Genomic DNA, 20,213 nt, shown 5'->3' on the forward strand with positions numbered 1-20,213 from the left:
ATCATTGTAACACAGTTAGTAGCTCAGGTCAGGAGGAGGCTGGAACTGGCATACGTTCATCAAAATTAATCATTAAATAAACAAACACAAAACAATAGTTAAGAGTCAGCTGATGTGAGCTCCACAGCAGACTTCTTCCCGACAGTCAAAGCGCGTTACGTCAAGAAAGTGCGGACCGCAAGTGTTTAGGGGTGCCATTTGGGACAGGGTCAGAGACGAGAGAGGTAAACAAAAATTCTTGGTCCCGTTCCCGGACACTGCCGCTCGGTCCTCAACCAGCCGAGAGGCCCTCACTTGTGGTGCCATGTGATGGTACCTCCGCCTCCTGGCGGGCGACAATGGCTCCTCCGTTATGAACGGCAGCAACTCCTCCGTCCCCTAACGGACGGCAGCCACCCCTCCTCAACCCAGGAGCATGGCAGCCAGCTCTTTGTCCCACCTGTTGTTTAATCGCTCCAGCAACACCGCCTCGGCCTGCCACTGGCAGTCATAGCTCCTTCGTCCCGACCTCCTCAGCACCGTGATCCCCCTTAGCAAAAAGGGCTCTCCGACAGCGTGTCCCTCCTTCCTCCTGGGTTTCGGCACCAGTGTAACACAGTTAATAGTTCAGGGAAGAAGGAGGTGGGAATCATCAATCATTCAACAAATCTTTAAACATAAAATAAATAAGCACAAAACTAAAGTAAAGTGGCAGTCCCTCGCGAACGACTGCCACACAAACATAAACCAAACACATTGTAAAGTCCAGGCTTGGTCCTCTCTCGTCCTTCCATGAGACTTGAGACTGGTGGATGTTTCATCTTCACAGTTCCATGCTGGTGGAATGCTCTCCCCACCCTCATCCGGAATGCAGAATCCCTGGCAACATTCAAAAGACAGCTGAAAACCCATCTCTTCCGTGAGCACTTTACCTCATAAAAAAGAAGAAAAAAAATCTTTCCTTTTCCTTTAAATCCTCGCTTATCGGGCTTATGCTATTCTGAACAATGCCTGAACTTCGTATTTTGAGCACTTCTTACATTGTTTTTTGCCTCTTCACGATGACTCGCTTAATTTAGTCCTAATTTGTAAGTCGCTTTGGACAAAACCGTCTGCTAAATGACTAAATGTAAATGGAAATGTGGAGCAGGTGATGCTTATTAGCAATGCTTATTAGTTCCCACTGCTCTCGGCCTCAATAAAAGAAGACTTAAAGTCGGCATGAAACAGAAGTCGTGTGACACCCTGTATGTAAAGTCACAGGAATATTTTTTTCCATGTATATAATTATTTTATTGTGTTTATGATTTTGTGTACGATTGTTATATGAATGCTGGACTGATGACATGGAATGCCCTGGATGAACAGTAGGGGGAGACAATGTGCTATTGGGAGTGTGTAAGGGTAACTGTGAGCCGGCTAGAAAAGACTGCCATTACAAGAGCAGCTCCATTGTGAACAACAGCACATCTTGGGATGAGCTCACCTAATGTCTAAAGGTGGAGTTAAACGCAGCCCTATTAGCAGCGTCAGGAGGCGGCAGCTTGCACTCTGGCTGGCTCATGACATGAGAAACCACTTCTTTTTTTTATTTTTATCTTTTGACATAGAGTATAAAAGGTCTTTGTCCTGCAAAACATCTGCAAGTTTTATATCTTAAAATGTCCTCCTCATTATAAACAAAGCATTTCTTTAATCAAGCTCTAAAAAGGGGTTGCTTGGATATACATCACATAAGCAATTCATTTGCATATGACTGCCTCTAGAGAAAGACATCTCTAGAATCATTGCACCATATGCAATGCATTGCCCACTGAAGGTCAGATATTAGGTGTGTTCGACTTCGGTTGGATGTAACCTCTCGGCGAGAGTTGACGCGTACAGTCGGGGAGGAGCTGAAAACTGAGCCGTCAAGTCTGACACTTTCTGCTTCCCATAGAGAGGCTCGTGCTATGTTTGCATACTTTATCACAGCTGAAGTGAAATCAATGCAATATTTGACAAATACACCAATGTTTCAGAGACATTTTCATTCAATATGTTATGTTCTGCTTAATACAGCGTCTGTTTGTACAAGAATAATGTTCAACATAAGCCTATACTATTTAAATACCAATGAAGTTGAAGATGAAGAACATGAATGCAATAAGGTAATATTTAATAAATCCATCTGGTAATTTGAACTGGAACAGAGTGACATACAACACTTCCACTGTATTGTGGAATATATATTCATTATAAGTGAACCTCAAGGAACATGTATCCAATATGTTTTTTTTTTGTCCATTTATTATTTTATTTTTTTGTGTAAATTATACAATTCAAATTATACAATATTAATCAAGATTTTGGCTTTACTATTTTTGGTAACACTTTCATTCGATAGTCCACTTTAGACATTCTACTAAGTATAAGTAACTTTGCAACTACATGTCAACTAACTGTAATTAGATTATTAATAGACTGTATGCTTAAATCTGCTAACACTTTATTGTAATGCTCCCCAACAGATATTCTACTGACTATTAGTAACATAGCAATAGGTAGTAGAATGTCTAAAGTGGACTATCGAAATAAAGTGGAACCCTATTTTTACATACTGTAGTACCACAGCAATTCTATAAATCTAAAGATGCTTTCAATTTAAAAAAAAAAAAAAAAAAAGTATGCTGTTTCTCTTTTATATTATACATATGCTGATTATATAATCTTTTCCCTCCAAAATGTTTAGTGGAAAGAAAATGGATTCCAAAAAAAAGAAAAAAGAAAAAAAAAAGAAAAAAAAGAAAAGATGTCTCAACATGGAATGACATCTATGAATGTCATTCAGAAACTTTATGATGACCACAGGGCTAGCCAGCGACAGTTTGAACGTAGCTTTGTATTAAAACATATAAATGTGTAAGTTGTATGTACTCCTATGTACTGCAAAGGAATGGCAGATATCATTGGCTAATGTGCACCGATGGCAGTTCCTATTTTGGTAAGATCTGCTATGACAATGTCATACCGCCTTTTCCATTCCTCTGGTGACAGTGAAGATGGGTTGAATTCCAGGAACTTATACGCATCTTTATTCTGCAAGCTAAAGGCCTTCTTTGCCATCAGACAGGATTCACCAAAGGCTTTCCAATTCTGAAAGATTTGAGATACAAAATGAATCACAACATAGAAAATGCAATGAAATTAACTGTCATAAACTGCAACTGAACATTTATTCAGTGTGTAAGTTACCTCTTGCGCTGAATCAATATGCATCAGAACAATCTCCTTCAGTTCATTCTCCTCAATGAAGTGTTCATTAGAAAAGGTCTCGCTTTTGAGAGATTCCAGAAATACTAGCACTGATTTCCAGAACATATTATGCTTAAGCAGAGTTTGTTGGATTTGATAAAGGTACTTTTGGACATCGCTCAGATGGACAGTTTCGGGTATTGAACCTTGAAAAACAATATGAAGCAGACATTGATTATGAGAGATCACTCTGAGGTTTTTGACCATTGGCACACAGAGATCTTGAAAGAATCTCACCCTTTTCCGTCTTCTTGTTTGCCAACTTCAGCTGAACATCAGTCAGCCTGACTTGGATATTGTGCTCCTGGCTTTTCAGGTTTGACTTCTGAGCAATGAGTCGAGCTTTTTCATTAGCAAGAGCCTGGTTTTGTGCAGGTTTAGCTTGAAAAATGGATTTAAGAATGTGTCCAACAAATGGTACAACGACAGCCAGGAAACTCAAACCAAACATTCTTCCACGGGCAAATCTGGCCTGACACCGGTTTATCTTTGATTCAATTTGTCCGATTTCCTCTAAGGTTTTCCTCAGTTCCATCTGAAGATCTCTCACCACCTTCTCTAGAGCCTCTATCTCCTTGGTAGTTTGTGCAATTTTTTTTTCAGCCTCAGCCTTTTCAAGAATCACATCACTGGTGCAGGAAGCCACACTGCGGTTGTGTTTCTCATATCTGATGACAGATTTCAGATAAACCATCAGTTCAATCACAGTAAACTTTGTTCTGTAGGTTCATATATCATAATGCTTTTGATGTGTAACACTTTGAAACATTTCCTAAAATTTTACCTGTCCACCATCTCTTCTACTCTGTTAACAATTTCTGCGATCCATTCTCTTGCTTTTTCCAAAGAACTTGTAGTCTGAATGTTTTCATTATTTTCAACAGCGAGTTTCAGATGAGGGAAGAGTGTGGAAACCATTTGGTTACTTGTGTCCACACACTAAAAGACAGCAAGATGTTATGTCCTTGCATGTGCCCCCTTAGATTTTTGAGCCAACATAAATAAATAATTTTATATTAGATAATTAAGTTCCATTATAGATAATTAAGTTATTCTATGTTCAAAATTAATCGTCCACCAAGGTCATGTCCTTTTGATGAATTTTGCTGATTTCAAACCAAAATATGCAGGTGGATGGGGGAATCTGTAATAATGTGTAATGTCAAACATTTATCATACATATTTTATAACTATCATTCCCCTTATCTACACCAGAAGACAAAAAGTCTAACAGAGTTAGATAAAAATAACTTTATTTTGCATATCAGACCTGTATTAAATTCAATGGACATTGTTTTTCTGCTGCTGATAGCTACTACTGGAACTACTGAAAATGAGAGAAATTATCTAAAATTTCCAAAAGGTATCTTTTTCTCTCATCCCAAAAGTACAAAAAACTATAAAACTCATGAAAGCCTGTGTGACCTTGACATGAAATCTTGAATCTCCAATGGTGCATACAATGAAAATTAAGTTATTAATTACAGTGAAATATGTACATTTCAGACATTAATGTTTTAAACAAAAAATATCTCATTTGCTGTGTGCAAGAAAACACAATAATGAGTAACTCATGCAGAAAAATCAAATGCATTATTACAAGCTACACTCACAACATTTCTATTAATTTCAATGCATTTCAATGCTACCCCTTGAAATTCTTCTTGTTTTGTACCTGTATTCAAATTCAATACAAATCTATCCTCGATTTCTACTGTTGATGGTATTGTCTTATTTTAATCTGCCTCTTTAGTTTGACCTTAAAAAGAGAAAGGTCAGAAGATCAATGACTTTACCTTCTGCAGAAGAGACTCAGAGGAGGCAAAGAGATTCTGGGTTTCAAGAGCACACTCTCTGAGAACCCTCTCCAACTTGGGGAACTTAGCCAAACAGAGATAGGAGAGATGGTAGAGCAAAGCCGTACGCTCAGCCGATGGAAGAAGCTCCTGAAAGAACCTGAGTTGATTTTCTTCCATCACTTCTGTAGAATTACAAATGTAATACTTACTACATGATGGTTTTGCACAGGCTTGTGTCAAATACCAGAACATTAAGCATGTCAATTTGTGAAGACTGAGAGAAATTTTGATTACATTTTATTGGTCAAAAACAATTCCTATACTTTTACTCACCTTCGGGGACTGGTCTTCTGCAAGCCATGTTCATTGTCCTAGCCTGTAAAGAAATTACAAATTTCAAATTTGTCTGAAAAACAATAAAAAAAAGTAACAAAATGGCAAGAATTACTACAACAACGATGGATGGAGCATGTCAGTAAAAGTTACCTGTAAGAAGAATGCCTCTCTAAGCAATGCAGTTGTTGGGATCAGCATAGGGAATTTATACTCTCTGGTTCCTCCTTAAAAATGTTAGGAACAAAGATACATAAAACTGATTGTCAAAGGAAAGAGGGAGTATCCTTTGGGGGATTAGTAGGCATCCTTAAAGGAACAGTTCACCAAAAAAAGAAAAAGAAAAGAAAATTGTAGATTTACTGACAATGGACATTGGATCTTTCTATATGTTGTATCTACCTATCTGTCTGTCAGAAAACTGATTTGGGTGTACTTTAGACATGTAATAAGTTGATTTTTCTCTGCCAGCAGTTCCTGTATGGGCCTGTTGATGACACGCTTGATTTATCTACACTTTACAAACCTGCACAAACCTGCCTTGCTTTAGGCTAGGTCAGTGGTTCCCAAACATTTTCTGCCGGGCCAGCCTTTTGCAGAGAAAAATATTTTCAAGCACCCACAACAAGGCTGTAACCATGTCTTGAACATTGGGAGTGGAGGGGGGGTGGTCTTTTTTTAAATTATAATTAAAGGATTAAAATGGATTTAAGGGAATAAAGAAAACCTTTCTGTTGAGAGATGTAAATACATTTTTCTATAGTTTATTGTGCATTATATTTAAAGTTGTTAAGTGAAATCAATGAGTTTATAAAACAGATTTATGTTACAGATTTCTTTCAATATACTTTAGACATGTAGATCATATCCACGTTTGTGCATCAATGTCTGTAATGTATGCTGTAGATGCAAAACCTTTAGGAATCGTTTACAAGATTTAGGCTACTCAATATTAGTCAGTCGTATCCGACATAAAAGATCCGCGAAATTAACTTGTGACCACCAAATGCAATAACTACATAAAAGTTTATTAAAATAAAGAAAAGGGAAAATGATCACAATCATTAAAATTCATTTAGTGGAGGGCAGTAGAATTCTTGCAGGCAGTCGAAATTCGACACAACGCCTTTTATCATGTAGAATTAAAGTCTCAGAAGTAAATGCAATTAAAAACATAAGCTACATATCTACTGAGTAAAATGTAGTCATTGCAATAAACACTGAAATATGTAATTGATTATCCAGTGCATAAACCAGGAGCTTTGTTCTGATGACAGAGTCTTCTTGGACATAGGTGAGCAGCTACTTCAAGATTATTAATTTTAAATTGGATAATAGGAAATTATACATATGCATTCTTTAATTCCACATATTGTTTTTTGTATTTATGTCACCATTCTGTTCTGTTTAGTTTGGTTTCCATGGACTTTCAGTTGATTTTCATTTGTCATGTGTCTTCTTTCACTGCATTTTCGTCAGTAAGCGGCACTGTAGATTGTCGTGGAGATTCCCACCACTCAGATTCCCACCACTCGTTTGTCTCCTTGGTTACCGTTAGCTTTAGTTCATACAGTGATGGTCAGAATTAATGGCACCCCTGGTAAATATGATCAAAAATGGTTGTAAAAAAATAAACCTGCATTGTTTATCATTTTGATCTTTCATTCAAAAAATTCGCAAAAATCGAACCTTTCATTGAAGTAAAATAATTGAAATTGGGGGGTAAATCACATTAGGAAATGTTTATCTCCAAAACACGTCGGCCACAATTATTTGCACCCCTAGAATTTTTTATGAGTAAAATATCTCTGAAGTATATTCTCATTAATATTTACCTTTATTTAGCACACCAGGGTGACTAGGAACATGAAATTGTCCAGCTATGACTTCTTGTTTCACAGGAGTTTAAATATGACGAATACACAAAGGCCAAATTCCCTTAATCATCCATCACAATGAGTAAAACCAAAGAATATAGTTCTGATGTGCAGCAAAAGATTGTTGAGCTTCACAAAATAGAAAGTGGCTGTAAGAAAATAGCTAAAGAATTGCAAATCCCCATTTTGACCATCAGGACAATAATTAAGAAGTTATAATCAACTAAAGATGTTACGAATCTGCCAGGAAGAGGACGTGTGTGTCATAGATCGCACCTCTGTGGCTCTCTCCAATCACCAAAGATCAAGTTCACCTGAGTATTGAACTTCAATTCCCATCAGCCCCGTACCTAGGTCTAATCACCTGCTCAGGTGCATCCACTTCTCCTCTCTATTTATACTGACTCTGAACTCTTGGTCATTGCGAAGTCTTGTTTTGCCACGGCTGACATTTCTGAGCGGTTTCTCTGCATTGTACTGATTCCTGTTTCCTGACCTCTGCCTGTTTATTTACTCACGTGTTTTGTCTGCTGCCCGCCCTGACCTCTGCCTGGTATTGTTTATGATTCTCTGCTGCCTGCCCCGACTTCTGCCTAACACTGTTTGTGATTCTGGATTGCCTCTGACATTCTTAACGCTGTTCCCTGATTTCTGCCTGTTTGACTATTCTTCTAATAAACACTGCAAATGGATCCGAACGTCTCTGACCCATCATTACAGTGTGTCTATATTGTCTTAATGCACGGTGAGGAGGAAAGTTTGAGTGGCCAAAGACTCTCCAAGGATCATAGATGGAGAATTGCAGAGATTACTTGAGTCTTGGGGTCAGAAAACCTAAAAAAGGTCAGATGAAACAAAAAAAGGGCTTTTTGGTAGCAAACCCACCAGATGTGTTTGGTGCAAACAGGGATAAAAAGTACCCCATGCCTACGGTTAAATATACTGCTGGATCTTATATGTTGTGGGCCTATTTTTTAGCTGGAGGTCCTGGACATCTTGTTCAGATACATGGTATTATGGATTCTAGCAAATACCAACAGATAAAAAATCAAAACCTGACAGCTTCTGCTAGAAATCTTATAATGGGCCATGGTTGGATCTTCCATCAGGACAACGGTCCAAAACAAACATCAAAATCAACACAAAAATGGGTAACTGAGCACAAAATGAAGCTTCTGCCATGACCGTCCCAGTCCCCTAAACTGAACCCTATAGAAAATGAGTGGGGTGAACTGAAGAGAAGAAGCACCAACATGAATTTGTGAATCTGAAGGATCTGGAGAGATTCTGTATGGAGAAATGGTCTCTGATCTCTTGTCAGGTGTTCTCCAAACTCATCAGGCATTATAGGAGAAAACTCAGAGCTGTTATCTTGGCAAAAGGCGATTGCAAAAAGTATTTAATAACAGGGTGCCAATAATTATGGCCAGCGTGTTTTGGAGAAAAACATTTATTTTATAATGTGATTTACCCCCCTCTTTCAATCCTTTTACTTCAATGAAAGGTTTGATTTGTGCGGATTTTTTTTAATAAAAGATCAAAAGGATAAACAATGCAGATTTATTTTTTACAGCCATTTTTTATCATATTTACCAGGGGTGCCATTAATTCTGACCACCACTGTATGTGTCAGCTGTATGTGCTTAATTATCCTCTTTTGTGTTCCTTCTTAAGTTGTTCTCTCACCTGCATTCCTTGTTCGGTATTGTTTGTGTCTGAACGCTGTTTTGCATGTTTGCTGTTTGGATTATTCTAATAAACCTTGTGTGCAATATTCCTCATCTTTATTGAACTTAGGTGTTACAGAATACCGGACAAAGAATATAGAGTGAGATTTATCGTTCTGGCTCAGGAGAGGCATAATTTTTTTTTGTTTGTTAAAGACTTTTGTTGTCTTGCGTCTCCAGGCCCCTTGATGATGAGACACTGAAGACATTGTTTTGGATCGGGGCAACCTTTCACCACCCTATCGACCTCTGGAGAGCGTCATATTCCGATCCAGTACACAGCCAGACCCAGAGCCCGGATTATAACCCTAGACCACGGAGAATTCGTGTGTGCCCCCCGCAGACGTTGAGCTACCATACGCCATGATGCGTCAGCCAGAGCCAGAGGAGAAGAGGACAGAGCTGACCCTAGCCCTGGAAGTGGAGCCCCATCGTGAGTCTGACCAGGGGTCTGAGCCCACGACATCAGAGGGAGTCTTAACTATGGAAAATGAGGACTGGCTGATAAACTAAATAAATATTGTCTCCCACCCGGTACCTTCATCATCGCTGTGTTTGGATGGCACTAAAGACTGTATAAACTGTGAGTTCCCCATCTCATAGCTCTACATGTACTGTGCTATTCTTACCATTTTTCTGCCATGTGTTGCTGCACCACGAAGCTCAGCCAGTCCACCAGACCCACCACTGCCAGATGTCTACAGCCCTGCACTGTCTCCGGGGAGTCCCCGTCACATAGAGTGGCAGGTTGTGCATCTACCGTGCGTGCAACTCTGGCCTTCGACCTCTTGGCTCCATTTCGGCCTGTTGGCTCCGTATTTGCTCCTCTCACCTTCGGCTCCACCGGAGACCCTTGGACTTGTGGCTCCACCGGAGACCCTCGGACTTGCGGCTCCACCGGGTACCCTCATCCTGCCGGCTCCCCCTTGGTCAGTAGTCACACCACTTCCACAACAGTATTGGGGACCATCTGCTGCACACCGTCCCCCCAACTGCAGCGGGTTCCTCCGTCCCCTCAGTGTCGCCTCTGTGAGAAATTATGAGAAATGGTAAAATTGTTTTAGTTGATTATTAGAGCTTTGTGCTGTGCAAGAAAACCTATTCATGCATTTTCAAGTGGTTTGGCTTGAGTATGTGATAAAAACGGAGAATACAATGGCCATTTTCGCCACTATATTCAAGAACCACTTGGCAAAGTCAAACAGCCTCAGTAAAAGTGACCAAACAATAGGCAAAACCAAATATTTTTTTCCATACTGCCACCTACTGTGGAGTATGACAAGGATTGCAAACCATTCACTCTAGTGGCCTTATATAGATGCACTCAAGGATCTAGACAAAAATAGTAAGCCATCCCAGTATTTCTCAGTAATGTTTCATGAATGTTAAAAATTCAGAGATACTACTCTTCATGGCTAATAACACATTTTATAAAATTGTAAAAATCTATAAAAAGATGTGCTATCCTCTCCATAACACAACAATAAAAATGACAAAAAGAAAAGAGCAGTCAAAGAAGCTTCTGATCACAGGAATGGATATGTTTTTACCATCCAGGTATTTCTCAGTAATGTTTCATGAATGCTAAGAATTCAGATATCCCTGCTGAAAAATCCAGCATTACTGGTCACCAGCATAAGGTATGTTTTGCACACTGTGACGACTTTGGAATGCGTATGTGTTACATATGTGACCCCTAGGGGGCGCTCCAACGCACACAATTTGGATATTTAAACTAGAAAACCCAAACCGCGCTCCCCTTTGAACTATTTAGGCAGGTTGTATCCAATGAAAGGATGGATATGGGACTGATGTACTCAATTATAGTTTTTATTAAACACTAAACAATACACTGATTGGCAATCAGAGCAGACAGTTCCACATATGGCGCTTTTCCACTGCATGGTACGGTACGGCTCGGTTCGGTACGGCACGCTTTGGCGCTTTTCCACTGCATGGTACGGTACGGCTCGGTTCGGTACGGCTCACTTTTGGCGCATTTCCACTGCATGGTACGGTACGGTACGGCTCGCTTCGGCTCGCTTTAAATGGTACCACTTCTGTTGAGGTTCCAAGCGTACCGTACCGATACTAAAATGTGACGTGAAAACACTGCAGATCACAGTATAAACTTCAAAAAAAGAAATGGCTGAATCGTGGTCAGTGGACGAGGTGCAGACGTTCCTCTCGTTGGTTGCCGAGGAGTGGATGGGGAAACACGGAATGAAAAATTTGCATTTAATATGATGATATCATGGCAGTAGAGACGGCAACTATAACGATCAGTCCCACCCACTTTGAAGCGGTACTAACTGCAGTGGAAAAGCAACCGAGCTAAAGCGAACCGAACCGTGCCGTACCGAGTCGAGTCGTACCACGCAGTGGAAAAGCGAAGCGAGCCGAACCGTTCCGCGCCGAGTCGAACCGTACCGAGCCGAACCATGCAGTGGAAAAGCGCCAATAGGTAACAGTGAACAATTCTACAATAAATAAATCACAGTGAATAAAAGTCTCATAGCAAATGAGTTACAAGATATAAAATCTAACAATACCTAGACAAAAGTGAATAAAGTCAAATAAATAGATACTGTTCACATATACACACTGCAAGAAACACTTCAAACCAAATCGGCCGTACATACATACATAAACAGCATTTCACACAACACACTAGTAAACATTGCAAAATAGACACTGTCCCCAAAAGAGATATTGCACAATGCCCCGAATGTTGAATTATAACGATTACCAAACAGACAAAAAAACAAAAACATTTAAATTAACAATCTACCATTAGCAGGACTCCATCCTAGGCCCACCTAGGTCCAGGTCATCAAAAAACAGTGGTGGCAGATCCCCAAGACACACACACATACATACAAAGAAATAAAAAGTAAAACCAGGATGAGCAAGTTTCTGTAGACTCGTAACTGCTGGCACCATTTACTGGTCACCATACACGCAGATGCCAAACCGAAGTTCTCCCGTTTACACAGCCGATACACCAAGAGGCTCACTCTTCAACCGTATTGTTTTTCTGTTCATGTCTCACGACACATTTAAAGGGCCATTATTATAGTGGACACTTACACCACCTGATCCAAATAATCAGTGATGATGAGCAGGCCTTAAAGGTACACTTCCCATTTCAACCACCCTACCCGCTACACATATAACATCTTTTAGTGTGTGTTCATAGTTAAATAAAGACCAAGACAATTTCTCAATAATTTAAATAATTATTTGATGAACAAAAAAAGCATGTTGCAGGTTACATGTTTACTGGTATGCAGCAAACTCTTTAGTGTTAAACAAACACTGCTCAGTTTCCATATGGTCCCAATCTATAGAGAGTAGAAGTAACACTGAAGCAGTGTTGCAGTTTGTGAAATAAAGTAGTTCCCTGTCGAATAGGAACTCGCACTGTGGCTGAACAAGATCATGAGTAATGCCTCAGCATGACTGGTGTCTGAAGCATGTGTCTAAATGCAACAATTACATTGGTTAGCAACAGCCTATGACGTCACTACCAGTGCAACCATAAGTATAAAAGGGCACATGAGGAACACGTCATCCTCTTCCTTGTTTTCTGGGGCCGTTTGTTTGTATGTGCAAGTAAGACAGAAACTTCACGGAGTGTTTGACTCCTCGAGCAAGCTGAATATGCTCATTTTATGCATTTGAGAGACTTCTGAAAAAGACTGGTAAGAAGCTTTGTGGATCTTTGATCTCACCTGAAGGTTAATATTCAGCGTTTGCATGAGTGCGTTCAGCTCTTGAGGAGTTGAAGGCACACATAATGATGCATTCATTGCAACATAATCTGTTCTTGTTTGTTTCTCGATAGAGCAGTAAGAATCTAGTGTTGAACAGAGCACGTTCAGCTCTCGAGGGAGTTGAATGCATGCTTTGTGTTGCAGTCGCAGTGAAAAGCTCCAACCATGTCAGCATTTGTACAAGCACATTCGGCTCTTGAGGGAGTTGAAAAATGCTTGTAGCGATGCGATCATGGCAGTAGACTCTATTCTTGCCAGTTTCTCGTTTCAGATAAGAATCTAGCATTTGATAAGCTTAGTTATAGTTGAGCATTGATAGTACTTCCCTCATTTTGTATGATTGTTAAAGTGAGTACTCACTCCCTAAATGTTCTGTATATCGTAGAATCAAGTGAGTGGCTATCTGTGAGCCTCTTTGATAAGCTTAATTTCAGTTAAGCATTGGTAGTACTCCCCTCGTTTTGGAGGGTTGTTATGTTTAAGTACTCACACCTTATATTAGCTCCTTTCATTGTTAGAGTCAAGCTGGAAAGCTTTTTGGTGAGCCTTACCTTACCTTAGCTGCTTTCATTGTTAGAGTCAAGCTGGAAGGCTTTTTGGTGAGCCTTACCTTACCTTAGCTCCTTTCATTATTAGAGTCAGGCTGGAAGGCTTTTCGGTGAGCCTCCTTGACAAGTTTCAGTTGAGCATTGCTAGTACTCCCTTCATGTTCTAGAGGGTTATCAGCTAAGTACTCTTCTCCCTATAGTTATTTTTCAGCTCTGTGTCAAGCTGAATGGCTTTATGAGCCTCCTTGACAAGTTCAGTAAAACTAGTTGAGTTGTATGGCTCTCGACAATCCACCTTGACTAAACAATATTGTTGAAATGTCACCAGTGCTCCCCTCGCTTTGGAGGACCGTCATGCTGAGTACTTCACTCTTTAGAGCTCTGTTTAACTTTAGTGTAAAGAGGAATGGATCCAGGTGAGCTTCCTTGACAAAGAGTATTGTTAAGTCTCCTCTCGTTTAGAGAGCCGACCTTCAGAGGCTTCCGCTCCCCAGAGCTATGCATGGTTAGATACCAGGGTTTGTTAATTAGGTCCCCTCTTGTTTTAGAGTGGCATCCTGCTGCTCTCGATAGAGCTCCTCCCTCTAGTTAGGGACACTATGTCGCAGAGCTTCCATAGCTGCATTAGAAGTAGCACTGGGTCTTCTCTCATCCTTGAGAGTCGTCCTGCATTCCTTTGAGCCCTGCAGCTTAGCGATGTCGTGTCGCAAGGCTCTCTGTGAGCCTCCTCGATAAATATGTCTTTAGTATAAAAGGTGATTGTATTTCCTCTCATTTTAAAAAGTCATTCTACAGAGGCTTTCACTCCCTAGAACTCTGCTTAGATGATGTTGCCAAGTGGTACAGCTCACAGTGAGCCTACTTGGTGGGGCTGTCTTTTTGTAAAATGGTGTAGTTAGGCCTCCTCTCATTCTAAAAAGTTATCCCGTTGAGGCCTCCATTATCTTGAGCTTTTTCCTTACAGACAGTAGCACTTGGCTTGATATGAGTGTCCTTGGCTGTGGTCCTAAGGGTAGAGTGTTGTTAGGCTCTCTCTCGTTTGTTGAAGGTAGTTCTGCTGATGTCGCCGCTTCCCTGAGCTCCGCTTGGATAGCTACTTGGATTGGCTATTTGGATAGTGTCAAGCATCATGGCTCTCTGTAAAGCCCCATTGATAGAGCTGTCCTAAGCATAGGAATCAGGCCTTCTCTCGTTTTAGAGAGTCATCCTACTTAGGTTTTCACTTTCTAATGGTGCTAAGACTCTTTTTAAACCTCCTTGGCTGCTCTCTCTAGAGTAGAGGGTTGCTAGGCTTCCTCTGGTTTTTGAGATGTTGAGAGTCATTATACTGAGGCATCCGCTCTCCTGAGTTCTGTGATATTGAGTGACATGGCTCATGTCATTCTGCTGAGGTTTACTCTTCCTTAAGCTCTGCCTGGATATCGATATCTAGTGATATGGTTCTCTGGGAGCCTCCTTAGTGGGGCTATCTAGTGTCAGGTGTAGTTAGGCCTTCTCTTGTTCCAGAGAGTCATCCTACTGAGGCCTCTGCTCATTATTAGAGCCCCTTTCTAGGTAGAACAGGCAACAACACTTGCGCAAGAGGGTCGTTATACTGAATACTCTGCAGAATTCAGTGTCCTTTTGTATCAAGTAGTAAGGCTCTTTGCAAGCAAAGTACAAGTACAAGTCATTATGCAGAGTACTTTGCTCTCCAGAGCTCCGCACAGTCTACATTTTATACATTTTAGAGGGTGAGTACGCAGAGTGCCTTGCTCACTAGAGCCATTACAGCAATATTGTCTAGACAAAGTCTGGAGGTCTGTAGCTATTGAGTCTGCAGAAAGTTGGCGACTTCTGCGCACTGTGCGCCTCAGCATGCGCTGACACCTCTCTGTGATTTTACGTGGCCTTCCACTTTGTGGCTGAGTTGCTGTTGTTCCCAATTGCTTCCACTTTGTTATAATACCACTAACAGTTGAACATGGAATATTTAGTAGTGAGGAAATTTTCACGAATGGACTTATTGCACAGATGGCAACTTATCACGATACCACGCTTGAATTCACTGAGCTCCTGAGAGCGACCCATTCTTTCACAAATGTTTGCAGAAGCGTCTGCATGCCTAGGTGCTTGATTTTATACAACTGTGGCCATGGAAATGATTGGAACACCTGAATTCAATTATTTGGAGGGGTGCCCCAATACCTTTGGCAATATAGTGTAAGCCTTAGTTATCCCCAGAATGTGTCTGTGGAGTTTTAGCTCAAAATACCACACAGATTATTTATTACACCATGTTGTAAATGTTCATTTTTAAAGTGGAAGGAGAAATATGCTGTTTTCATGCATGTATCTTTACATACAAATGAGCTGCTGCTCCCTACCCCACTTTTCCAGAAGACGGCGGAGCCTTTATAGCTCGTGCCTCGGATACTCTGCCAAAAACTAACAAAACATCTGTTTGGTTTGATTATCATCTCTATCGCAGTCACACTCACGTGACATTGCAATTCTTCATCATCATCACAGTTTATTATCTGCATGCGTTTTAAAGCCATATCAGTCTAAACTTCTGATATATGAATTTCTGAGTGCACACATTCAAAGCACGTCAGCTGTCAGACGATGCGTCCTGTGAGTATTAAACTAAGTTCTGCTTCATGTCTTATTGTGCTTAAACTTAAATACACACAAGGTTATGTCAAAAACACACAAAGCTGACAAACACAGTCGGTTATGTCTGTGAATGTAAACAGCAAGTAAAGAAATCGCATGTATATGTACGATCTGTGTATTAAAGTGAAAGCAGCGTAATATACAGTACTGCTATATATGCTATTAAAATGAATCAAAAAACAAAAGAAAAATAGAAAATCTGTCACTGCTCTTGATTGAATAACTTTAGTAGCTAAATAAGAATACATATCTTACTGCTGCTGAATGAATGCTGCTGTTAAATGCTCTGGTGACGAGACAAACATGGTGGACTGTGTACAGCTCACCCAGGGCGGGGTTTATAGTCCGTCACAAAAATCTAGAATCTGTAAACGGCTTGTTCTGAAACATTTCTTATGATTTATGAGGATTAAAAAAGAGGAGTGGGTGGATTTTTACCATTATAGGGTGGTTGTGCACACACACTGCTGACACACGTTTATGTTCAAACACAATGTAAAAGTGAATTTTACATAATAGGTTCCCCTTTAATGCTAATCGAACACATCTGAACCAGCTAACAAAGGGTATTAGGATCAATGAAAACATCCAGGCAGGTGTGTTGGTGCTCAACTCTGCAAGGAATAAATACCTCTGAGCAATGGCCATTATTATAAATTATATCTCAGTTCATTTTACATGTATAGCTTTTTTTTTTCTTTTTTTTTTTTAATGAACATTTCATAACCGTATAATATATATAATATAATCGTATCTAAAACAATAACAATTTTCTACTTTTAACAGAGGGTGCAAAATAAATTAGGAATTTATAATTATACATTTTATAATTAAATGAAAATATTTAGAATAAAACATTTTTGATTTTTTTTTAAACATATTTTACCAGTCTTTTTTTCTACCAAAAACAAAACAAAACAAAACATATATGTTAAATATAGAAATATGCAAGCAAAAACAATGCTTGTCTCCAAAGTACTGCTTGCTTACAGACCTCTGGCCAATTCGTCAGGCCACTGGGAATTATCCCAAGGCTCCTGATGGCCAGTATGGTCACAAATGCACAAACTTTGGGCAAAATCAAGAGTACAATGCCAGCTCGTGAAGAGCAAATGCTGTTAAAACTGTTGCAGAAACACAAACAGATGCTTTTATTTGGCTTTTTTTTCCTTCATATTTCTAAATGTTTTTGTTTTGCGATGTAAAAAAGCTCTTTTTAACTGATTTGTATACAAATCCTTTGAAACAGGAGATAGATTCTCTGATCCTTTGAAATGTTTTATCAGTCTGAGTTTTTTCTTTGTTATTCAAAACTTCAGATGACATTGATCAATAACACAATCATAGCTAAAACATTTTAAATGTTCTATTTTCAACAGAGGGTGCCAAAGAAATTAGGAAGTTATAATTCAAATCAAATCAAGTATATTTGTATAGCGCTTTTCACAATACAGATTGTATCAAAGCAGCTTCACAGTATTAAAATAAAATAATACAACAAAGTTTGTTTCTAGTGGAATTTATTGATTGATAGAATAAAATTAAATATCCCCAAAATATCCCCAACTGAGCAAGCCAAAGGCAACAGTGGCAAGGAACCGAAAAACTCCATCAAGTGACCTAATGGTGTCCTAAAACTCCATCAGGTGACCTAATGGAGAAAAAAAACCTTGGGAGAACCCAGGCTCAGTCGGGGGCCAGTTCTCCTCTGGCATTTATGAACTAGAGGCCGGATTGTAGTTTGAAACTGTGAGATTAACAATATTATATGAATGCCTGGCTGAAAAGATGCGTCTTTAATCTAGTTTTAAACTGGGAGAGCGAGTCCGAGCAACGAACAGTATCAGGAAGGCTATTCCAGAGTTTTGGAGCCAAATGTGAAAATGCTCTCCCTCCTTTGGTTGATCTGGATATCCTAGGTATGACCAAAAGCCTTGAATTTATTGATCTTAAAGAGCGCGATGGATTATAGGGTGATAGAAGATCCGTTAAATAGACTGGAGCTAAGCCGTTTAGGGCTTTATAAGTCAGTAGCAATACCTTATAATTAATACAGAACTTTATAGGTAGCCAATGTAGTGATGATAAAATCGGTGTTATATGATCATATTTTCTTGATCTAGTAAGAACTCTAGCAGCGGCATTTTGGACTAACTGTAGCTTGTTTATTGAGGATGCAGGACAACCGGCTAATAAAGCATTACAGTAATCTAGCCTCGAGGTCATGAATGCATGAACTAACTTTTCTGCATCAGAAACTGATAGCATATTACGTAGCTTAGCAATGTTTCTAAGGTGGAAAAAGGCTGTTTTTGTAACATACGAAATATGATTTTCAAAAGACAGGTTACAATCGAGTATAACACCCAGGTCTTTTACTGTAGAGGATAAAGTAACAGGACATCCTACGATGTCAAAGTTGTATTGTGAGAGGTTCTGTGGGCGGTTTTTTGAACTGATAAGTATTACCTCTGTCTTGTCTGGATTTAATAAAAGAAAATTACGCGTCATCCAATCTTTTATATCTTTAACACACTCTGTCAATTTGGATAAATTAGCGTTTTCATCCGGCCGTGATGAAATATATATTTGAGTGTCATCAGCATAACAATGGAAACTAATTCCATGTTTCCTTATAATATTTCCAAGTGGTATCATATATATTGAGAATAACAGAGGGCCCAACACAGATCCCTGCGGCACTCCATAGTTTACTGGAGTTATGATCGATTTTTTTCCATTTAAATAGACAAAATGGACGCGGTCTGATAAGTATGATCTAAACCAGCTTAATGCTTGTCCTTGAACACCAGTATAATTTTGTAGTCGATCTAAGAGTATTGTATGATCTATAGTATCGAACGCAGCACTTAGATCAAGTAAAACTAGTATTGAGATGCAGCCTTGGTCAGAAGCTAAGAGTAAATCATTTGTGATTTTAACGAGCGCAGTTTCAGTGCTATGATGCGGTCTGAATCCTGACTGAAACTTTTCATAGATATCATTTTCTTGCAAGAAAGAGCCCAGTTGAGTGGACACAACTTTTTCTAGTATTTTAGACATAAAAGGTAGATTTGAAATGGGTCTATAATTTGCTAGATTATTATGATCTAATTGTGGTTTCTTAATGAGAGGTTTTATAACTGCCAGTTTAAATGTTCTTGGAACATGACCTAAAGATAAAGACGAGTTAATAATATTGAGGAGAGGCTCTTCCACTACAGGTAACACTTCCTTCAGTAGTTTAGTTGGTATAGGATCTAATAAACATGTTGTTGTTTTAGATGAAGTGATAAGTTTATTTAACTCTTTTTGTTCTATAGTTGTAAAGCACTGTAATTGTTCTTGCGGGGTGATAATTGAGGCTGAATTATAAGGTGCGATTGAGGATTGAACGTTTACAATTGTGGTTCTGATGTTTTCTATTTTCTCAGTGAAGAAGTTCATGAAATCATTACTACTAAACTGTAACGGGATATTTTGTTCGGGTGACGTCTGTAATATATAATTAGCCTATATATTACAATAAATCATTTATTTTAATTTTAGAATTTAAATTTTTAATTGAAAAATTATCATGTGTGTTAAATATAGAAATATGCAAGCAAAAACAATGCTTGTTCCCAAAACACTGTGTGCTTACAGAAACTGGCCAACTCACCAGCAGGTCCAGACTGGCCACTTGGATAATTCCCGGTGGCCCGTCAGGACCTGCAAACCTAAGAATTTCACAAATGCACAAACCTTTCTTGGGGCAAAGTCCGACAATGGCAGCTTGTGAAGAGCAACTGCTGTTAAAACTGTGAGTCATATTAATGTGATCATAAACATACTGTTCTCATATGTGAAAACCAAATAATGCATCCTTTAAAATGGAATAAAACGGTTTGATGTATTTGAGCCATCAGAGATGGTACCCTACACAGACTGAGTTACATGTAATGTAGAGTAAATTATTTCTTTAAAAGTAAAGGTAGAGTGCAATGAATCTCCCTTTAAGGAAAGGCAAATGCACTGCTTGAAATAGGAATGTTTGATTTCAACATTTTAGAAAGTTGATATGAATGATAACAGTTGCTGATAAAAGGGATGTTGAAAATAAGTCTCAACCTGCCCGACCCCAGAGATCCCACAAGGCAAACCCCCAAGTGGACAAACAATTTTAAGGAGGTGCCATAGAGTATAAATTCCCCATGCTGACACAGTCAACTACATTGCTTAG

General features: G+C 39.3%; 1 protein-coding gene across 1 annotated transcript in view; it reads right to left on the bottom strand.

Annotated features, from left to right (window-relative positions):
* Nucleotides 1-2,763: 2,763 nt before the first annotated feature.
* Nucleotides 2,764-20,213, bottom strand: part of LOC311070433 (uncharacterized protein) — a 37,149-nt gene continuing 19,699 nt past the window's right edge. Inside the window, exons 5-7 of the mRNA XM_084094275.1 lie at nucleotides 3,511-3,941; nucleotides 3,214-3,419; nucleotides 2,764-3,114 (exon numbers count right to left, since the gene is read on the bottom strand). Of these exons, the coding sequence (XP_083950401.1) occupies nucleotides 2,932-3,114; nucleotides 3,214-3,419; nucleotides 3,511-3,941 (820 nt within the window). The 3' untranslated portion in view covers nucleotides 2,764-2,931. The remainder of the gene's footprint in view (nucleotides 3,115-3,213; nucleotides 3,420-3,510; nucleotides 3,942-20,213) is intronic.

Source organism: Abramis brama (genome assembly GCF_963993115.1).
Source record: "Abramis brama genome assembly, chromosome: 20".
Classification (NCBI taxonomy): Eukaryota; Metazoa; Chordata; class Actinopteri; order Cypriniformes; family Leuciscidae; genus Abramis; species Abramis brama.